We start from the raw sequence: 21,042 nt of genomic DNA, 5'->3' as shown, positions 1-21,042 counted from the left end.
TAATGCCCTTAATGTCAGAAATTGACCAGGCAAAAGCAGCCTTATGCTTCTAACGAGGAGTAACTTTTCTTCTTCTTCTTGACTCAAAGATGCCGAAATGATCACCGGATTAGTGGACTCTTCACCTAGATAGGCGTATCGGAGGTGGTCGGGTAGTTGTTTCAAGACTAATCCTCCTTGCAGTGGACTAGTAGTATTAGGTACCCCCTTAGGTTCCTCTAGATGTCCATGTGAGTCTCGCTCGTCGCTTCACCAGGCAGTGCTTCTAGGGCTAGAACACAATCTACCACCTCTTCTTTTTTAGAAAAATACTCATCATCCCAGCTTTCCATGGCCAAGGAGTTGGTGAGACTATGTTCCAACGAGTCATCACTTAAGAACTCCTGAATGAACTCTTTAGTGCACGATTCCAATACCTCCACCCGGTTGCATGATGAGCCTTCACGCGGAAACTTCAATGAATTAAAGATGTTGAAGTTGACTTCTTCCTCATTGACCCTCAAAGTCAAATTCCCGCTATGCACAACAATTAAGGCCCTTCCGGTAGCTAAAAAGGTCTCCCAAGAATGATGGGAATCTCTCAATCCTCCTCCATATCTAACACAACAAAATCAACCGGAAAAATGAACTTGTCAACTTTCACTAAAACATCCTCAATGATTCCCCTTGGATAGGTAAGGGACCTATCCGCCATTTGCAATGAGATGGTAGTCGGGGTGACCTCTCCATGCCCCAGTTTCTGGAAAACCGATTGAGGCATGAGGTTTATGCTCGCCCTTAAGTCGCAAAAGAGCTCTCTCAAAAGTTGACCCACCAATTGTACATGGGATGGTGAAACTGCCGGGATCCTTAAGCTTTTGCGGTAGCTTCCGTTGGAGAATTGCACTACACTCCTCCGTGAGTTTAACTGTCTCATAGTCCTCCAATTTCCGCTTCCTTGACATTATATCATTCATGAATTTTGCGTAATTCGACATTTGCTCAAAGGCGTTTGCAAAGAGAATATTGATCTGGATCTTTTTGAAGACATCAAAAAACTTTAAAAATTGATCATCCCTCTTCTTCTTTTGGAGTCTCTAGGGGAATGGCAGCTTTGGTTGGATGATAGGAGAATTGTCCGGGAAAGAAATTGACCCCGGATTCACTTTGGGTGCTTCCTCCTTTTTCTGCTCATCACTAGTCTTCTTCTCAAACTCTTCCACCGGTGTGGTGTTCTCTTCATCAACTTTCTCATCTTGACGATTAGGGCTTTCCACTTCGCTTCCACTTCTCAAAGTGATGGCTTTACATTGATCCTTAGGGTTCTTCTCGGCATCACTCGGGAAGTTCCCTAATGATTGCCCCTTGATAGAATTGGCGAGCTGGGAGATCTGCATCTCCATAGACTTCATAGAGGCATTCATGTTGGTGCAATGAGTCTCAATACTATCAAGTCTAGCCTCATCCTTGTTGAACCGCCCCCTTGTCTCTACAATGAATGTGCCCAACAGCTATTCTATCGATGCTTTAGGCTGAGTTGCTGGTTGACTATACCCCGGAAGAGGTTGCAACACGTTCCTGTTGTTGCTGTATGAGAAGTTCTCGTGGTTCCGGAGTCCGGGGTGATAATGAGTTGGCAGGTTGCTAGGCATGTTGTTGGCTCTGTAATTGAAGTTTTTGTTGTTCACGTACTGCACTTGTTCAGTATCACTACCTTCACCCCCATAGGATGTACTTGTGACCATAACTGCTTCCTTACTCGATGAGGCTGTCCTCGTGGTCAACTCAGATATCATGTTGGTCAAAGCTAATACTTGTGCTGAAAGAGCGACCAACGAATCAACCTCATGCATTCCTACAACTCTCTTCACACTTGACCGCTCACTTGGCCATTGGGCATTGTTGGAGTGAATCTTATCCTGTCAGATAAGATTTGAGTACTTTGAAATGAAATGTTGCTCTTTAGAAAAGAAAGAAATAGAATTTCATTATCAAAAAATGTCTCGGAGATACTACTTGCTCAATGGATTCAATGATCTCAATCTGCGTCACGCGACTGTTAATGGCTACTTCAACAATGTCTAATGATCAACATACCCATGGAGAAATGAGAGAATCTATGAGAGAATCTTCTCCCATAATTGAAGAACCAACTGACACTCAACAACGATCAGAGAATACGTTCTCCAAGCCAATAGCTGGTCACTGGTTATTTTAAAAATAAAATCCTTCCTGATCCGCAATTACTCAGACTTAAAGATTGGTTTGCAAGATACGATTTTTCTGTCAATCATATAAAAGGCAACCACAACCTCATTCCTGATTTCCTAACTCGACCAAAATCAGTCTAAGTCATCACCTCTTGTTCATCATTGAGGAAAATAGTTCTTGTGTTTCACAGAGTTTGTTGAGGGCTGCCAATGCTAGTTGATGAATTTCTCCGGTGGAGACAACCTTTAATTCTCTCTTTGTAGCAAGGAGAGATCTATGTAATTCTGGTTGTAGCTCCTATAGTTTGCCATCCACTCTGTCAAAAATAGCTTTCATCTTTTATAAAATAAGTCAAAAGTGGAATAGAATGCCGTCCACTTTGTCAAAAGTAGTTTTTGTGCATGATTCTGCAGTCTATAGATGAGCTGATGATGGAGTGTAGCTATGTACGAAGATGGGACTTGCTCCACACCAGAGATTTGAAGTTGGACTTTGAGACATGTGGACAAGTGTGAGTCTTTTGGTGGAATATTGAAATTTGGAAAAATTCCTACTGCAGTGTCTGCTTTGAAGTTTGGATTAAGGGTTGTTATTGTTGTTGTGTGTAGTGTCAGCTTTGATGAACTGGAGTTGCCTGTATCCTCCAAGACTTTGAAACCAATCTCTGAGGGCACTAGTGAATCTGAAGGCAAATTCCCTGAGGACAGCCTGATACTTTTGACAAAGTGGACACCACACTATTCCACTTTTGAATTATTTTACAAAAGATGAAAACTACTTTTGACAGAGTGGATGGCAACTTGTGAGACAAAAGGACAAGCTTTATATAGGATAAGATTTTTGCGGGGCATGTGACAACTGGAGAGGACTAAAAGATCCAAATTCAAGAAGGCATGCAGGAAACCCTATTTACAGATCAAATGCAAAGAAAATAAGTGTTCCTGCGGTCCCGCAAGGTGTTCTCATAATGATCCTTCAAGACGGTCTCGCAGACTCAAAAAGTTTATATGAGTATACGTTACAACTTCATCTATTCATTGTATTTCTTCTTCTTTTCTTTTTTCGTTTCATCTTGACAAGGTAGTTACTTGTTAGTGACATAACGTGTCAATTTAGAAAAAAAAGCTAAAAATTATCATTACCACTTCACAGCAATGATACTCATAATAAGTAGAGAAAGCATTGTAAAAGTTTCTCCAATAATGCATTTATCTTTGATATTTAGGAGGTGCACTAGGCGAGCAATCGATTCACAAGACCTAGTGGCTAACTGCATTTGGATTTGCCTTAATGAAGCAAACGATACCATGCCACTTTACATTCCACCTTGCCATAAAGGTGCAAGATGGCAACAAATGGTATTTCATAGTCTTGGGTTCCTTTCATTTTAGGCTTGTTAGCAAGTTAAAATCTTTTCATGGTCAATATGAACAATTTGCGTTCATAGACATTAGATATTTGGCAACTCACCTTTCCAACTAAATGTTTTTCTTGTAAAGGGGGGCGTTGTTAAAACGCTTAGAAACATTTGAGAAAACCTTTAACCAAACAGAACTCTGTAGAAAAACCCTATCGCCTTATCCAAAGACTTTATTTTGGGTTAATTGTCTATAAACTTTGCACTTATTGATAGTTATTCAGATGATCTTAACATTAGTAACCCAACTTGAGAAAAGAGTTCAAGACTTATAGGTTCTTGAAACTTATGGACCTAATCCACTCATACGCAAGCACGTCAAGAAGTTTCGCTCATAGGCGACCTTGGAGCAATTTGTGGGGCTAATTTAAGTTCCACTAAAATCTTTTGAGATCAATTCCATGATCATGTATTTGACTAAGAATTATATGTTTGGTATTCGTATAAGATATGTGCATCTCCCTAGATACGTGTGTGGGCACACTCACAATGAGAAGACAAAACATTAGCATAATAACAACAAAAAAGGAAGAGACACTACTAAAAAAGGCAACACCAAAGAATTCATGCATGTTCCTTCTTTAGCGATGAAGTAGGGTGAAACAAATATTTAGATTTGACAATTATTGTTAGTAAGAACAATTTGAAGGAGTCCAGTGATCACAACCATATCTCAGCTCTAGAGACATGCCATGGTATTTGAATCATCTATTTCAAAGTTGACATTATGATGGTGGCATTATGGTACGTAGCCCTCTCATGTGTCGTCTTTTCGTTTTTACTCTCATGTATGATCTTGATAGCAAGCTTTCCAAGTGTTTTACTTTCTAATTTCTATTGTTGAAGCTACAAGGTAAAGATGGTGGTCTTCTGACAAATAGAACTCAAGATTAGTAAGATTGGACTTCTTTGCAATAAAGCTCGAGGTTAGTAGCCTTCTAGGAAGCATCCTTAAATTCAATAGCCCTTTATTGCCTGCATTTTTACTTGATATACTCTTTGCTACGGATATGGACACATTATAAAGTTTAAGAGTCCTAATATGGACAAAGACCATTGAGGTTCTCTTGATCAAAAAGTTATGAAAAATTGTAAAACTGGAGATAAGTTTCAGACATTTATATAATCTTTCATCATCTAGCGCAAGGCAAACCTCACCAAAGAAAATAGATCGAATGTTCCCTAAATAGTGAATCGTCCATAATTATTTTGTTCTCAATCTTCTTACTTGTTTCAACCACGTGCCAACTTCAATTTATATTTCCTTTTCAGTTTTACGCATAAAAATTTCCTTGCAAGCAAGATATGAACCATCTAATAAATAAAAGCCTGTGGAATCTAGAAAAAAGTTGAATTTGATCTCCTAATCAGAAGACGCATTCATGCAATCTAGCAGAAGTTGCCATCTTCTAATAAAAGCATCTTTCACCGGATCATTTGATATTGAAACAGTTATGAGCTTTACAGCGTATTCTTATAGGTAGTTTCTATCTTCAAAAATAGAAACAAAAAAGAAAGATATATAGCCACTAGTAGTACTCCCAACCTCTTGATCCAATCCTTGGTGCTTTCTTCAAAGGGTCCACAAATCCACATGTAGCATCTGAAGAAGCTTTAATCAAACTTCCTAGGGTGTCAAGTTTCCAATTAAAGGGACGTGTTCATAATTGAATTACTAAAGCATTTGTTAACCGAAACATGAACAAATGACAGCTTCCTGGTGAACCCACTTCTTGTGTCGATATTATTTGTTTTGGCCCTACTAAACTCATGACCTTCTAGAATAAGGCCCATACAAAATGAGCATTCCACTTCTTAAATCCTAGTAAGCTTCTCTCTCAAGTGGCGAGGGTCACCTAATACCCCTTTTGAGACAATTTCCTTGATGGCACGACCTTCAATTATCCCTTCTAGGCTCCAAACTTACTAAGTGGAATAGATCCGTATACCACTTGAGAGGACCTCTCCAATCTGCAAATATTGTCAACTTGGCCACAATAGGCTCATAGTTTTCCATAATGCATCTGCACAAATGGGTGAAATCCCCATTCACCAGTGCTGATAAGCCTATTCTCCTAGTGATAGGGACACTCGAGCTAACATAGTAGGTCCCACCAAGGTTGGTTTCCAGCAGAAGGTGATCATCTGGAGGCTTACACAATTAATGCGGCCCGCTTGATAGGTGTTTCCCCAAGCAACAAGCCAAATACCTTGGTTCGGTTGGGTACTAATACAGCTTGTCACTGGTTCCAGAATGGACGAAATCACAAGCACATGTGAGACTAGACCTACTTATGGAACCTATAAATTTAAGCATAATCTTACATCAAACAAATTTCATTAAATCCTGAAAAGCAATCAAAACTCTGACCCGCATGCTGAAAAGCAATCAAAATTAATACATTTTCATACTTAAATACATCTTTAAACAGAATGAGTCAACTTGCAAGTGAAAGAGAGCATAAAACAAACGTCTCAATGCTGCACAGGAAGTAGATGAACTTGAAAACAAGGTTCAGATTCTTGTAAACCATTACATGATATATATATATATATATAACCACCTATTAAAATTGCATAAAAACAAGGCATTTATTAAACATTACGTTTGTTTGTTTGTTGAAAACAAACATTCAAACGTCTACAGAAGCGAAATTGAGAAAAATGCACGGAAAATCGACAAACAAAACTCATTCAACGAAAATTCCTCATAAAATACCAAAAGAATCAGAGATCAACAATGCACATTGCGATTAACAACAGCAACAAAAAGATTAAAGAAATGCGTTTAGAAGAATTAAATGAGAGAGAGAGAGAGAGAGATGAAAACGAGCAATTGCTTACCCACAAGTCTCACAGAGCTTGGCGAATCCTCCATTGCGAAGCTTCCAACCATCTCTGAATTGAGTCGTCTTGGCCTCACAGCTCGAGCAGAGACCTTTCTTCAGTGAGGAAGCCATTTAAGCAAGAGAGAGAGAGAGAGAATGGTGAGTGAAAAACTGAATAAGAAGAGAGAGAGAGAGACTGCAATTTCACTGACAACGAAGAAGACTACGACAAGGAAATTTACGGTGCGGTCACTCAGGACTGTTCAGCTGGGGTGTTTTTGAGTGAAAAATAAAAAAAAATAATTCGAGTTATAATTTTATTTGAATTCATCTTTTTTTTAAGTTTGAATTTAAGTTTGGGCCTAAAACTCGAGTTTAAAGAGTTGTTCTTTTGGAGTATAACTTGAGTGTAGTTTTTAAATTGAATTTGAATTATAACTTGAGTTGAAGTTGTAACTTGAATAAAGTTGAGTAAAATTGAATAAAGTTGAAACTTAAAAGAACGTGAACTTAAATAAAGTTGGAACTCAAGTTGTCTTTTTTTGAGTTTTTTAAACAAAAGAACATGCCCTTAGATTTCTCCTTCAACTTGAGTTCAGAAACTCAAACTCAAATTAATGAACAGTATTTTTTATATTCTTAAAAATGCTATAACTTTTTCGTTTTAATTCTGATTGAGATGATTTTTTTTTCTATGCGTTGATAACGAAAAGATAAATAAAATCATACCCACATATCCTATTAAAATTTTTCATCAGCATTGAGTTTTTATTAAAATACTATTTAAATACAAATTCAAGTTTTGACTCACTCAAACACAAACTCAAAAAGATTCTTATCTCATATCATAACTCAAATGTACAACACAAACTCAAATTACAACTTCAACTCAAGTTATAATTCAAACTCAACTCAAAATCTACACTTAAGTTACCTAACTCAAAAACATCAAAAGAACAAACCCTCAGACTTCCTCACCAACTCAATTTGGGTCTTTCGTAAATTTTGACTTTGATCCTTTGGACATTTTGATGATTTAGGTCTTATTTATTTTATCAGTTTAAAATTTAAATTTTATTATAATAAAAAATTTTCATATAAAGTCACATTTTAACTCGAATGACTTAGTCACATTTTAACTCGAATTAAGTCATTGATTCTGAATCTTAGACATCTGAGCTTGTGAAGTGCCACCTGGGGCTGGATAACATGTTTGATTGTTCAAGATTGATTCTATTGTGATGAGGTGGTGAAATGGCGCTGTTAATGAAGCTTACCGTGGGGGTTAGCTGTAGAGTAGCAAAACCGGAGATGTTGTGAACCTTTTTCAAGTATGAGATGAGAAGATGTCCTCCCAATCTTTCCAAGGATTACAAGCAAAAAATAAGAACACATGGATTTTTAGATTGCTTTATTTTTATTATTTTATTTTATTTTTTGCTTGGATTCTTTTGCATTTCCTCATAAAGAACCTACCTAATTAGCTAATTGTACAATTGTCAAAAAAAAAAATAAAGCAGTCCATTGATGCTTCCTTCCATTAGCATCCATTCTGTGTACAAATTACACATTTTAATATGAAAACAAAACCAATAATACTAGATAAAACAAAACAATACATCAATATATCTTTATTAAAAAATCACAACAATGTCATACAATTTTATTAAGAATCACAACAACAATGTCATACATATTTATTATGAATCACAACAACAATGTCATTCATATTTATTATTCATCACAACAACAATGTCATACATAAACCATATCAATGGCGATTTTCCCACCATTGGTCAAACATTTTCCTAGCGAAGTTATTTATCCATGCAGTCCAAGCATTGGATGTTTCAATATGTGTGTAATGAATAGCCATTTCCCTCCTAATTAAGTTATGAAGAAAACAACATGCGGTCTTCGTCTACTTCCAATTGTCTTTCATAAGGATGAATAGCCATTTCCCTCCTAATGTGCGGCAATAATCCTACATTGTACATTGATAAGATAGAATGATTTTCCCTTAAGAATTGACCATCACCCCTTCAAAAGTCTAAATGTCCTCAGGAGGGTATGTCTATGTATTTAAATGGTAGCGTTGTCCTCCATCAGGAGCCAAAAAGCCTTTACCATTAGGATAACCAACATCACATAAGTAGTAATATCCTGTAAATCATTTCAATATTTATTAGAAAAATTAAAATGCATACACATATTTACCTTGTAGAACTTTCAAGAAGATACATATTTATCTTGTGGAACTTTCAACCCATTCCTCCTAGATAAAGCATCTCATTTGAGTCAGCTGTGGAACCCTCCCATCCGGGAAATACATATATAAATTGCATATCTTGAGAGCATACTCCCAACATTTTGGTGGCAATTTCACCCTTTCTGGAACGGTACCTAGGCGTGTCCACTGCAGACACATTGACCTTGATGTATGCTCCATCAAGGGCTCCCAAACAGTTCTAAAATACAAATAATAATTTTAACTCACATACCTACCGCATATTAACATACAAATAATAAAGAATTAGAGATATTTAAAATTTTCACCTTAACCATTTTCATATTTCATCCGTGGAATTTTCTGGAACTGGCTCTGACCTTTTTAGCAATACTTCATGGAGGCCTAACACCACTTTTAAGACGATATTAAATTGTCTACTTATTGTTTCACCCGAGCGTGAAAATAAGCGTTTCATAATCCTATTTTTTTTTATCATGAGCTAATATATGTAGGAATATAGCTACAAATTCTTCAACATCCATATTTTTGTTCCCCTCAAATTGCCAATGGTTCTAAGGTAGTTACATAGGATAGCAAATGTTCTCCTATCCATACGAGTGCTTTCAAGACATACTAAGTCACTCTCATGTATCAATCGATGGTAATTTAGTTGGCATATATGATGTCGTCGATAAGAACTCTCACCCCATCTATTTCTACGCAAACGTCTCTTACTAATAATTACAAATATCATAAGAATGAACAAAAAAGTCATTTCATTTAACACCTCCATATATTGAACCAAAATAGCCACAATTCTTTTTTTTTTTCTTTTTGGCTCCAATGGAAGAAGATTCATAGCTGCTCATTGATGGGAAAAAAGAAATAAGCATACTGATTATAAAGAAAAAATTCAGCCATGTATATAACGAATTCAACAAGAAATATATTCAACGAAAGGCAATGGTCATCATTAACAGTTTCAATAAGAAATAGATTCAAGCAAAGACAATGACATCATTAACGGATTCAACCAAAAAAAAAAAAAAAAATAGAGCTATTTTCTCTCTTTTTTTTCTTTTCTTTTTTTCCTGCTCTAAACCATAACCATGGCATTGTAACCGGATAACCAAAGGCAATGGTCATCATTAACAGATTCAATAAGAAATAGATTCAACCAAAGGTAATGCCATCATTAATGGATTCAACAAGAAAAATAGAGCTATTTTCTCTCTTTTTTTTCTTTTTCTTTTTTTTTCTTTTCTTTTTTTCCTGCACTAAACCAAAAGGTGCTCTGCGTTGCCCTCAAAAAGAATATCCATTAATGAAGATTTTGAAAGAAAGTCCATTATCCAAAAGGTGCTCTGCGTTGAAAGAAATATCCAAAAGGTGCTCTGCATTGAAAGAAATATCCAAAAGGTGATCTGGTCGAGAAATTTCTCTTTAAAAAAGATGCGCTTCTATCCTAAACAAGACAAATTTCTCTTCTTCACCGAGATCTCTAAATTTGGGGATAAAAAAAATCCAGGCTGATGCGGATTCAACAAGAAGAAAAGAAGAAAAAAAAACAAGATAATAACATACCCTGGTGGTGGCGGCACAGAAAAGTCCAGCGACGGCGTGGCTGAATGGAAGGCAGCAGCGGCGTGGTCGAGCGGTGCCACACGAGATGAGAGAGAGGAGGCTAGCTGGGAAGAGATGGGTGACAATCTAAGAGAGACGTGAATGTGAGAGAGAGAGGTTAGGGCTTTTTTTTCCGTGATATTTAACTTTATTGGGAAAGTGAATAACACCAGCTGGGTTTAAGATTACCTCAAAATGTGATAATATAAAAATTATAGGTTTTATTTTTTTAAATTTTAAAAAAATTTAACAATTATATCAAACATAAAAATTATAAAATTTTCATTCCTACTCTTAAAATTATCTCATACCAAACACCCTCTTAAAGTATGAGATGAGAAGAGGTCCTCCCAATCTTTCCAAGGATTACAAGCAAAAAAATAAGAACACATGGATTTTTAGATTGCTTTATTTTTATTATTTTATTTTATTTTTTGCTTGGATTCTTTTGGATTTCATCATAAAGAACCTGCCTAATTAGCTAATTGTACAATTGTCAAGTGCAACAAACAATTGTCAAAAAGAAAATAAAAGTTTCTACCACCACCTCCTTACACATAGAATTTTGGGGTTTTTTTTATTCTTTTTGATAAAAGATATTAAAACACACTTAATTTAGATTTGAATTTAACATAAAAGAATGTTTATATATAATCATTTCTTTTTATGTTTATGTATTTATAATCCATGAATAATTTGCCCAAATCTACAATTTATATTCAAAAGAATGGCAATATAAATCCCCTCAATAAATGAATACGAATGAAGTAGATAAGAAAAGAGAGAATGAACTTTTTTTAAAAAAATAAATGAACTATAGCTGTACATACCTAAACAAGTGATCATGTTGTTCAATTATAGTCCTGTCTTATTGATGTTTAATATGATTATTTCTTTGTTACGGAAGTAGATATATTTTAACACCCTTTAAAATTTAAGAAAGTCAAAAAAAAAAAAGAAGAAGACAGTTTTAATAAATTCAGTTAACAAAAATGGAAAAGAAAATCACAAGGGAATTTAAAGAATATCCATTGAGAATCTGAGATGATTTTGGTTGAGAAATTCTTATCCAACCGTAAAGAGCATCAAGCACATTAGAACCATATTTAGCTCTCTATTTTATACTAATGTCATTTCCTTTCAAGAATTTTCGTTTGGATTCTACATTGAGCTCTCTATTTATGTCATTTCCTTTTAAGCTATGTTTGAAATTGACTTTCCAATTGAAAGCCAAATCCAACCTCTCCTCTCTAAGGTAAAATTTTTTCAGCAGAAATGTAATTAAACCAATTGGGTAAGTATGAATTTGATAAGATTTTATTTGCCATTTTTGGCCAATGGGATTCTCAACACAAAGTATGCTCTTTCTAGCTACATATTACCACTCCTATTCCAAGGCTATGCATCAAATCATCTAAATCAATTAAACTGACCAGACCAAATCAAACCAAACTAAAAGCAAACCAAATTAAATTATAATCAGTTTAATTGTTAAAAACAAAAACTAATTTACTTGGTTTGGTGTGTAGAATTATTATTAAAAAAAAAAAAAACCAAACCAAATCTATTTTTGTTTGTATATCATGAGAAATTATATCTATCTTATACAATTTTCAAAATATAATTTGTTATTTTATTATATGCTATCATGTTCGGTTTGTAGGTATTTTTTATCTAACATATTTAAATAATTTATTTTTGATATGAATGATTTTTTATTATATGAATATTTATTTATTGAGTAATAAATGATTGTGTATTAATTATTACAATATAGTTTTGGTTACTTTAAAAATAGAATGATTAATATTAGTTGAAACCAGCCAAAACAAAACAAATGTGATTGGTTTGGTTTGATCTAAATTTGATTATAATAAATGGTTTGATTTAGTTTGAAAATTTCAAAACCAATCTATAATTGATTTGTTTGTACTTATCTAAAATAAATGGTTTGGTTTGGTTAGATTGCACACCCCTTACAAATTCTTGTTAATGTTAGGTAGTTAGAGACTAATAAGAGTATGGTTTTTGTTTTATATTGTTATTCAAATGACAAGTTAGAGACTGAATATGACACTTTTTCCTTCACTGGATCAGATTGGGTGAATAAAGAATACTATTGAAAAAAAAAAACGCATTAAGTTGCAGTTAAAGTGACATTAAAAAAAAGTGAATTGCAAAACAGCAGTGTCGAAACTCTAGGTCTACTATCATATTTCATAGCAGTTTTTAATAATAAATTTTGTAAGACATTAAAGAAACGTTTGGTAAGGAGATTCATATCATGATTTGAATTATGGTTCATGGTTCACTTTAGTATTTTTTCTCATAAAAAATACACGTAAATAAAAAATAGTTATAATTTTATAATTTTAATTCATAAACCAAACATCTCCTAATATAAATGATTTTCTTCTTTTTTTTGTTGAGTATAGATTGTTCTTTCTTCTTCAAGGAAATAAAAAACAAAAAACAAAAACAAAGCAAAAAATCTTTCTTCATTATAGATTATTCTCTTTTGGATATAGGCGGTTGTTTCATGATTATAAGAATATTGATTATTATTTCTTTTAATCTAGAAATCTGATGGTGATAAGAATGTCTTATCGGTTGGAGCCTTCGCTTCTATCCATCCATGGTCCGAGTCATGCCGTACACAAAAGTCCACCCTTTGGCCATATGATAAGCATGCCAGAAAATAACCTTCAGTTAACACAGACAGTTTCCGTTTATTTTACTGATTTGAGTTTATAATTTAAGTTGAGATATGATTTTATGTGAAAGTTTTTTATTGTAATAAAAAAATTAGATGTGACTGTTTCTGAAAGCTTTTTACTGTACCAAAACTCAAATTCTAAATTCGAATCGGTGAAGTGAACGGAGTTGTTTGGAGAAAATTCAAAAAGTATCCCCCAATTTAACCTAAATACAACATTTACTTTTGAGATTTTTAAATTTCAAAAAGCATCCCTTGTGTTTTTAAAATCATACAAAAATCATCCATTCTTTTAAGTTTTCTGATTTAATTTTTTTTAAAATGGCTAAATTGCCCTTGGCTTCCTTATACCAACTTTCAAATACTTTTTTTTTTTTTTTGAAGTTGATCTCAATGGACGTTTGGTTCATGAATTTATAATCATAATTCAGAACTATTCTCGTTTTATGTGTATTTTTTTATGAGAAAATACTGTAGATTTAGAATGTGAAATTTGCACGAAGAATTTGAACATTTGTTATTGTTTCATCCACGGCTGGTGGAAACTCTAGGTATGTTACTGTTTGGATCAATAAACGTCATCACGATCAACAAGATCATTGAAATCCTCGCTACTAGTTTCTTCATCACAATACCCACGGCCATTCAACCACTCTTGATCACTATCATCTGTGGGTGATGATAAGTTGTTCTATCATCCCCATTCAAATTGTTATCAGCCCCCTCACACCTTGCTAAGATGGATTCCACAGTCATATTTGAAACTCTAAAAAAACAGAGAAAAAAATCATCTCAATAGTTTTGTTCATATTCTATTCATAATAATAATAATAATAATAATAATCACATTCTCAATAGGGCTTTTTTTTGGGGGGGGGGGGGGGGGGGGGGAAAAAGGGGGGGGGGGGGGGGGGGGGGGGCTCTAATATCATGTCCTTGGCTTGTGAGGGTATAATTGTCTTCTCAAATAATTTAGCTGATTAAAAGTCAAAAGATGAATGGTATTTTCCTAATTTTAAAAAACATAAGGGATACTTTTTAAATTTTAAAAAACTCAGTTGTATTTAAACAAAATTGAGGGGATACTTTTCGTGTTTTCTAACTTGTTTGGTCAAAAGAACAAGCACCTGAAACAGTCTGATTCAATTGTTTGACTACATAATTGGTTTCAAAGTTAGACCTGTCTTTTGTTTCTTCAGAAGCCACGGTCGGGTGAAGAACATAAGTCTCATTCAGTTCATTGATTCGACTTTTTAATTTGAGGTGAGATGTGAATTTATATGAGAGTTTTTTACTGTAGCAGAAAAAGTTAGATACAACTTTTTGTGAGAGCTTTTAACTGTAATAAAATTAAAATTGAAAACACGAATTGATGAAATGAACGAGGCCATTATCTCCAGCTTTCTCATCGGCCGTAATTCTCTGGTTTTCCAAGGAATTTCCTACAACTTTCTCGAGCAAAACATGGCTTATTTCATAAGTCACGCCATCCTTTGTCCTTCTTCCCGTCTTTGGTTGCCTGTGGTGTTGGCTGGCCTTTTGTCACTGCTAGAGGATAGTTCTCCACAGCTGTGACCCTCCCTTCACATGTGGTTCCACCCATGAGTTCCTTCCTGCTGTCTTTCTCGACGAACAAGCGCAAAAATTTCTTCAAGTTCAAGAATTGGTTCTCTCCCCAAGACTGGAGCACAAACTTGATCATGCTTTCAGTTGACAGTTGAGTCCTAATAAGAACAGATACCCTTTCCACTTCTAACTTCTCAGCTACTTTTTTTCTATCTTCAACACGCTCTAATTCGATTTTCGGACAAAAATCAATTTCGTTGAACAAACTTGCGAGTGTATTCTAATAAATGGTGATTGATGCTTGGAGTCCTTGAGATCCAGTCACTTGATCTGAAATATGTGTGGAGTGAACTCTATTTAGAGCAGGTTTTGTTGGCAGCTGCCCAATAGTCCTTGTATGCATCAATAAAAGAGAGATTTTTGAAATTTCAGGTTGCACTGCAGCAACAAAGAAATTACTGAGATTTTGGCCTCCCATGTCGAATAATTGGGATCGGTTTCTGCAGGAGGAAGGGCATCACCAGTAACATTAAAATTTAAATTTACTCGTGAGTGAAATTCAAGTGGATTAAGACTCCATGAAATTCTTGCCATTAAGTTCTATAGTAGCAATCCGAACAGTCAGATTTTCATTGTTAATGGACACTGAAAATTCGAGGAAGATATCTGAACAATCGGGTTTTCATTGTTAATGGACACTGAAAATTCGAGGAAGATGACAACAATGGTGTGATAGAAGATAAGGTGATTTCTAACGTGGTGGTGATCAAAGCAAGAAAAAGAAACCAACAAAGGTGGCAGAGATCTTTGGTCTTGATACACACCTAATGTCCAAACAATTTTGGTACAAAGCTCATGCTAAGAGCACCAGGAACTAATAATCGGCTCTAATAGTCGGTCCAAACCCTTAAGTTTTTCAGGCTAGTAATCAAGGGGAAAAGTAGTTAATTATATTGCTTTGATCATGTACAAAAACTCAGTAAATATACAAAAGAGTTGACTACACTAAAAAGGAAACTAAGCAGCATATAGAAATCATACATAAACCCCCCATAATAAGGATTTTGTCTGCGCCTATGATCTGAGAAACAAATTGCCCTTTGGTAGAATGTGATTCCAGTTTATCCAAGTCATAAACACATTCCACATTAAAATAAACATGATACCGTGTACAACAATATATAAACATGATACCGTGTACAACAATATCCAATCTGACAGAAATTTGTTTGGACTGTAAAAAATATTTAACTATATAAGGAGCTTATCCAAGACTAAGAAAATATATTGCACAACGGCCAAAAAATAAAAAGGAAACAAAATTGGTGCAGAGGAACTAGAAAGAATTGATGTTTGTAAGGCCTTTTATATAATAGTAACGATGCTATGGTCAGTCAGACACTTGGTTATTCACTCATACAGCAACTTGGCAGATTGGATTCTCATTTTTTTGCTCTCGTTCTTCACGACTTTCTCAACTGATTGCTCGTTTTTAGCTATGGCTTTCGCTACGGATTTCTTCTTGCGTACATTTTTTGTTCTCTTCATTGGTCTTCCCTTCTTTACTTTCCTGGTTCAAGAAATAAAGGGCATGCTTACATGAAGACGATGAGTTGTTTTTAAGCCTCAAAGAGCTCTACAAAAGAGTACCTATAATAGTCGAAAAAGAAGGAATGGATTGGGCGAGAGGTCTCTCAAATTCTTCAAAAACGCCAATTTTAATCTCTCAATACAATATCCAGGAATTAAACGAGGAAATCTTTGCCGAACACAATAAGAAAACAAATCATGTCCTTACTCTTCATTTTCCTCACCCAGGTTTTACACCTTACATCATATTTTTTCTTTTCCTCTTACCAAATACAAATAAAACATTTGTTTTCAAATCTTAACTCCATTAGGAAATATACTCTTCTTATAGTCTCTCTGGTTCTTTAAAGTTAAGTAATTAAATCGTCAGTCTAACAACACAAATCTTTCAATGACAAAAAGAAAAAAAAACAATTTCTTTAGTAATTAATACCCAAAATCCTATTATTAGATCGTCAGTCTAACAATACAAATCTTTCAATGACAAAAAGAAACAAAAAAATTCTTTAGAGCCAAAAAAGAATAATTTCCCATATTGTTAATGGCGAACAGTAGTTCTAAAAGAGAGTTGAAACTTACAAATTGCGATCATCAGAATCTGGGTCTTGTACTCCAAGCTCTGAGGTGTCCATCGCTGTATGTGTAAAATGAACAAAGATTATTTTTTTTGTGTTTAATTCTAATGACAAATTAAGAATTTCGACCATAAAATTGCAAAAAATAACAAAAGTAAGTATTCTGCCATTTTTTTAAAATTTTCTTTCTCACGTTTTTCTCGGCAACCAAACACAGGACAAGCTCTTTTCCATGAAACGAGTGAGTACCTTGAGGAGCATCTGAAAGCGAATCCGTCGCGATTTCCATAGCAGAACTGTTTAGTTTCTTCTTGTTCCGGTTTTTCGCCATTGCAAAGACACAGAGAGAAAATGGAGTGGTTGCCGAGAGTTTAGTGAAAGAAAAACCCTAGTGAAACACAGCTGCCACCACCATTAACGTCGAGATAGCCCTTACATGTGGTTTGGGAGACAGTAGACACGACCGCCTTAGGCTATTGGGCTTATCAATGGGCCCGTGGATTTCTAGCCCGTTTTCTTTCCGAGAAAATAGCCCGCTTTCTTTCCGAGAAAACGCGCTATAATCTACAAATTATTGACAGATAAATTTAATAACAGTTACATAAATAAAATATTATTTATTGATGGCATTTTTGACAATTATCTTTTGTTTCCTTCCCAAAAAATTGTGGGTATGCCACCAAAATTTCAAGAGAAAATTAAAGAATTTATCTTTAAAAATGTATGAGTCTAACTTTTTATTCATAATTAATACCCTTTTATTAATATAATATTTAATTAAAATGATATTAGAACTTTTAATTTTAGTACATTTATCTTTACATTTTTGCTTTTTAACAGTTTTGATCCTGAACGTAAAAATTGATGAAGGATTTATGTAATTTAATATAAATAATCACATTTTTATCGCCTAGCAACTGAAAAATCTTACATAAATAATTACTCTAAGTGCAAAACATCCTATCTTTCAATAACTTTAATGTGCTACATATAACTATTTTTATAAAATTTTAAAGTTAATGCACAGTCAACATATGGTTTATTATTTTAAATGATGAAAATCACTCGTCAATGTTTAATATAAAGGACCAAAACCGTCAAAAATTAAGAATTTTAAAAATGATTATTGAAATAAAAATTTAAGAACCAAAATGTCATAATACTTAAAGTTTATGTACCAACATTATAAAAAAAAAAAATTCGTATTTTGGGAGAGGTGTTTTGAGACGCTGCTGACATTTTTTTTTTTTAAATAGCCAAAATTTGCGCCACAATCCCCTAAATTTTTATGATTGTGAAACGTTAGGGTCCCTATTTTCTATCAATATCTCCATCCAATTTTTTTCTAAAATCTAGGCACTGATAGTTTTATACTTGCAGAAAAACCAATGTCGACAACTCTTGATAAAATTGCGATCTAAGAGCCCATTCGGTTCGCTAATTCGAGTTGAGATGTGATATTGTGTGAGAGTTTTTTACTGTAGCAAAAAAGTTAAATGTGACTGTTTCTGAGAGCTTTTTACTGTAATAAAACTCGAAGCAGCGAAAAGAACGAAGCTTAAATTCCATACATGATTGCATGTTTACCATTGAAGGACAATGATCTATGACTGTTGTGAAACTGTGCACTACAAGACCCGTTACACCACAGTAGACCATCTTATTGACTTCGACGTTAAGCGCAAGTCGTATTCTTTGAACTCAAGGTGAAATCTGAAGAATTTAACTATAGGCCTTAAAAACAAGAGAGAGTTACACTATAACGGTAAAATTTCATTCTTGAGTTGAAATTTAACAAAACTTCGAGAATATTAAAAAATAACAAAAATAACATAGTTAAAAAAAAAAAAAAAAAAAAAAAAAAAAAAAGAGAAAGCGTGTAACCACTTAATTACATCTGGATTTGTAACTTCAAAATTTGATTCCGCAGTTTGTTGTCTTTTATGGATCTCTATACCTTTCACTCTACCCAAGAAGCATTAAGAGGCAAGAATAAACGGACAACACACATTGCTTAAGTTACCAAAATTGAATGCTCAATTGATAATTATCAAACAACGAAAAAACTGCTCAATTCTTTGTCCATTTAGCTTTTACATGGCCATTACCAAAATAGCTAATCTTAAGTGCAGCCATTTAATAGGGAAACAGCTACCTTGTCTTGTGGGCTTTTGCCAACTTTTGCTTTCTCTTCTTCACAGCCTTGGGCACCTTATTCTTCCGAGCCTCCCTTTTCTCTTCTTTGACCTTCTTTTTGTTCTCTTTTCTAGCAGTTTTCCTATCAACAGGAGCATGTGACTCGGTTTCAGATGAAGAACTCTCTTCAAAATCTCTCGAGTTTTCTTCATCCTCATCTGCACTAGATTCTGACTCAATCTCAGGCAGGTTAGAATGACCAGATGGATTGGCCGTTGAATCTTCAACGACATTCGCCTCAGGCTGCTGCTTCTGTTGTTTCTCGACCAAAGCCGGTTGATCTCTAGAAAGAGCCTGCTTTAGTCCGGTAATAGTCTTATAGTACATATCCCCGGTGTCCTGACCACTAGTCAGCCGTATTACATCCTCCTCAACATTTTTCACGTGATCCAATGTCTTTGGAATATATGACTGAGAATAGAACAAAAAAGTTTATTAGTTTCAACATCGCTTTCTTGTATCCTAATTCGTAACGGAGCCTGTCAGTAAATTTTGACCCAGCTATTTCCAGACTTTTTTCTCAACGTATCGTTAATCTCAAAGAGGCAAGTATAATATACTTGATGTGCATAAGATAGGAAAGAACATTACAAACTTTAACGTTCACGCATTCATTTCGTAGCTTGAGGAGCATGTAGTTATATAAAGGTTTAATATATATACATATATGGCTATCCGCTAGACCAAACTTTGTTATACAAAATTAAGAAAGGAACTCCAAAGATGCTGGCTAAAAATGGTATACCTGCACAAATACGGAGTCTGCAATTTCATCCTCTGCAGATACATCTCTCGACATAATTTTTTGTTGTATCTGAAAGAAATCAAATGGAGTCAAGATAGAAATTCTCCAAAATATTTGACCACATAAGGTAGGCACAATACCTCTTCAAGATAACTATCCACAGCTTCGTCAGCAATACAAGGATCAACTATAAAATCAAATAGTTCTCGGATTGTCATAACAGCTACACCATGTTTCTTGAAAAAATCCTGCATGCCACCGCACATAAATACTCGATAAGCTTTGCTGCCAAAAATAATGTCGCCTCAAATAAAACAAGTTTCAACATCCACCCTATCCAGTATAACTTACAGAAACATGAACACAATCTTCACGCAGAAAATCGAGGGCATGAGGATGGTCCAGATCGACTGATTGCGAAACATCAATAATATACAAGTGACCCTGTGAAAAATCAGGGAATACTTGACCCCAAATAATAACATGTATAACAATTAACAAATATATAAGAGATTTAAATATATGCTTACCTCATAATAAAGTATGTTATATTCACTGAGGTCTCCATGCACCAGTTTGCACTTTTGATATAATGTCCTCATGGCAATTATCATCTGTCATAGAATCATAAAAACATTACACCGAAACATGCAAACAAATACAAATACGAAGCATGACAACTTCTCATCAACACCAAGACTGGCACAAGACAACTTAAATTATTCATACAAAGCCAGAGTTGGACATCATAAGAAAAGGCACACACGCATGTAAGTGACCATGACTTTGGCTTCTTGAAAGTGGATTTATCTAAATTATAAACCAACCCCTTCGACTAGCGTCAACCGCCTCTACATAATCTCAAATGGTCTTCTTTGAGTGGGAAGGCTCTTTCTCCAATGCGTCATTGAGGGGAGTAAAGTAAAAGAACACAACTTTTAGCACCTGCCTTTAGCCATCAATTTGGAGGCAGGTTCTACATGTGTTGTTAATCTTACTATTAAAATTGTATACAACATAATCTTCAAGGATTAAAACACACCTCCAAATAACCTTCACGTAGCTTGTCTAGTGATAAAGCGGCATCTTTAAGACGAGGTGCAGCCCAACCCGATTTTCCTGTAAGAGCACCACACAGATCCATCAGGAATCAGAAGCTCAGGCAAATGACAATGTAACTTTGAGCCATGCTCACAAGAACTTAGCAAAGGAGCCCAGAAAGTGACTCAATAAAAAATAAAAAACAAAAGAAAGAGAGAGAGAGAGAGACAATCAATTTACATTAAGAACACCATGAAGGAGAATGGTCTTAACAGGTTAGTAACTCAACCAAGTTAAACTTGCAACCACAGTAAAATGGGAAAGA

General features: G+C 34.7%; 2 protein-coding genes and 1 long non-coding RNA gene across 5 annotated transcripts in view; all 3 read right to left on the bottom strand.

Annotated features, from left to right (window-relative positions):
* Positions 1-8,122: 8,122 nt before the first annotated feature.
* On the bottom strand, positions 8,123-10,444 carry LOC112092592. 2 transcript variants are annotated; one of them, XR_002902660.1, is made up of 4 exons: positions 10,250-10,444; positions 8,992-9,076; positions 8,653-8,903; positions 8,123-8,419 (listed from the first exon to the last, which is right to left on the bottom strand). It is a non-coding gene; the product is annotated as an uncharacterized LOC112092592 (long non-coding RNA). The 2 variants fall into 2 exon arrangements; XR_002902661.1 differs by having other exon boundaries at positions 8,992-9,067.
* A 4,401-nt stretch (positions 10,445-14,845) lies between these two features.
* LOC21401710 lies at positions 14,846-17,154 on the bottom strand. Of its 2 annotated transcripts, none has more exons than XM_024169143.1 (3): positions 16,985-17,154; positions 16,740-16,794; positions 14,846-15,070 (listed from the first exon to the last, which is right to left on the bottom strand). In XM_024169143.1, the coding sequence occupies exons 1-3, from the start codon at positions 17,064-17,066 to the stop codon at positions 14,851-14,853; spliced, it is 357 nt and encodes a 118-aa protein (XP_024024911.1). In that variant the 5' UTR covers positions 17,067-17,154; the 3' UTR covers positions 14,846-14,850. The 2 variants fall into 2 exon arrangements, with proteins under 2 accessions (XP_024024911.1, XP_024024912.1); XM_024169144.1 differs by lacking the exon at positions 14,846-15,070 and adding an exon at positions 15,470-16,140.
* Positions 17,155-18,638: 1,484 nt separating this feature from the next.
* The window catches only part of LOC21401709 (serine/threonine-protein kinase RIO1), a 10,588-nt gene continuing 8,184 nt past the window's right edge, over positions 18,639-21,042 (bottom strand). Inside the window, exons 7-12 of the mRNA XM_024169132.1 lie at positions 20,719-20,795; positions 20,207-20,290; positions 20,028-20,120; positions 19,817-19,924; positions 19,677-19,745; positions 18,639-19,342 (exon numbers count right to left, since the gene is read on the bottom strand). Of these exons, the coding sequence (XP_024024900.1) occupies positions 18,887-19,342; positions 19,677-19,745; positions 19,817-19,924; positions 20,028-20,120; positions 20,207-20,290; positions 20,719-20,795 (887 nt within the window). The 3' untranslated portion in view covers positions 18,639-18,886. The remainder of the gene's footprint in view (positions 19,343-19,676; positions 19,746-19,816; positions 19,925-20,027; positions 20,121-20,206; positions 20,291-20,718; positions 20,796-21,042) is intronic.

This window comes from Morus notabilis, unplaced genomic scaffold (assembly GCF_000414095.1).
Source record: "Morus notabilis unplaced genomic scaffold, ASM41409v2 Scaffold285, whole genome shotgun sequence".
NCBI lineage: Eukaryota > Viridiplantae > Streptophyta > Magnoliopsida > Rosales > Moraceae > Morus > Morus notabilis.
This window is presented reverse-complemented; position numbering and strand designations above follow the sequence as displayed.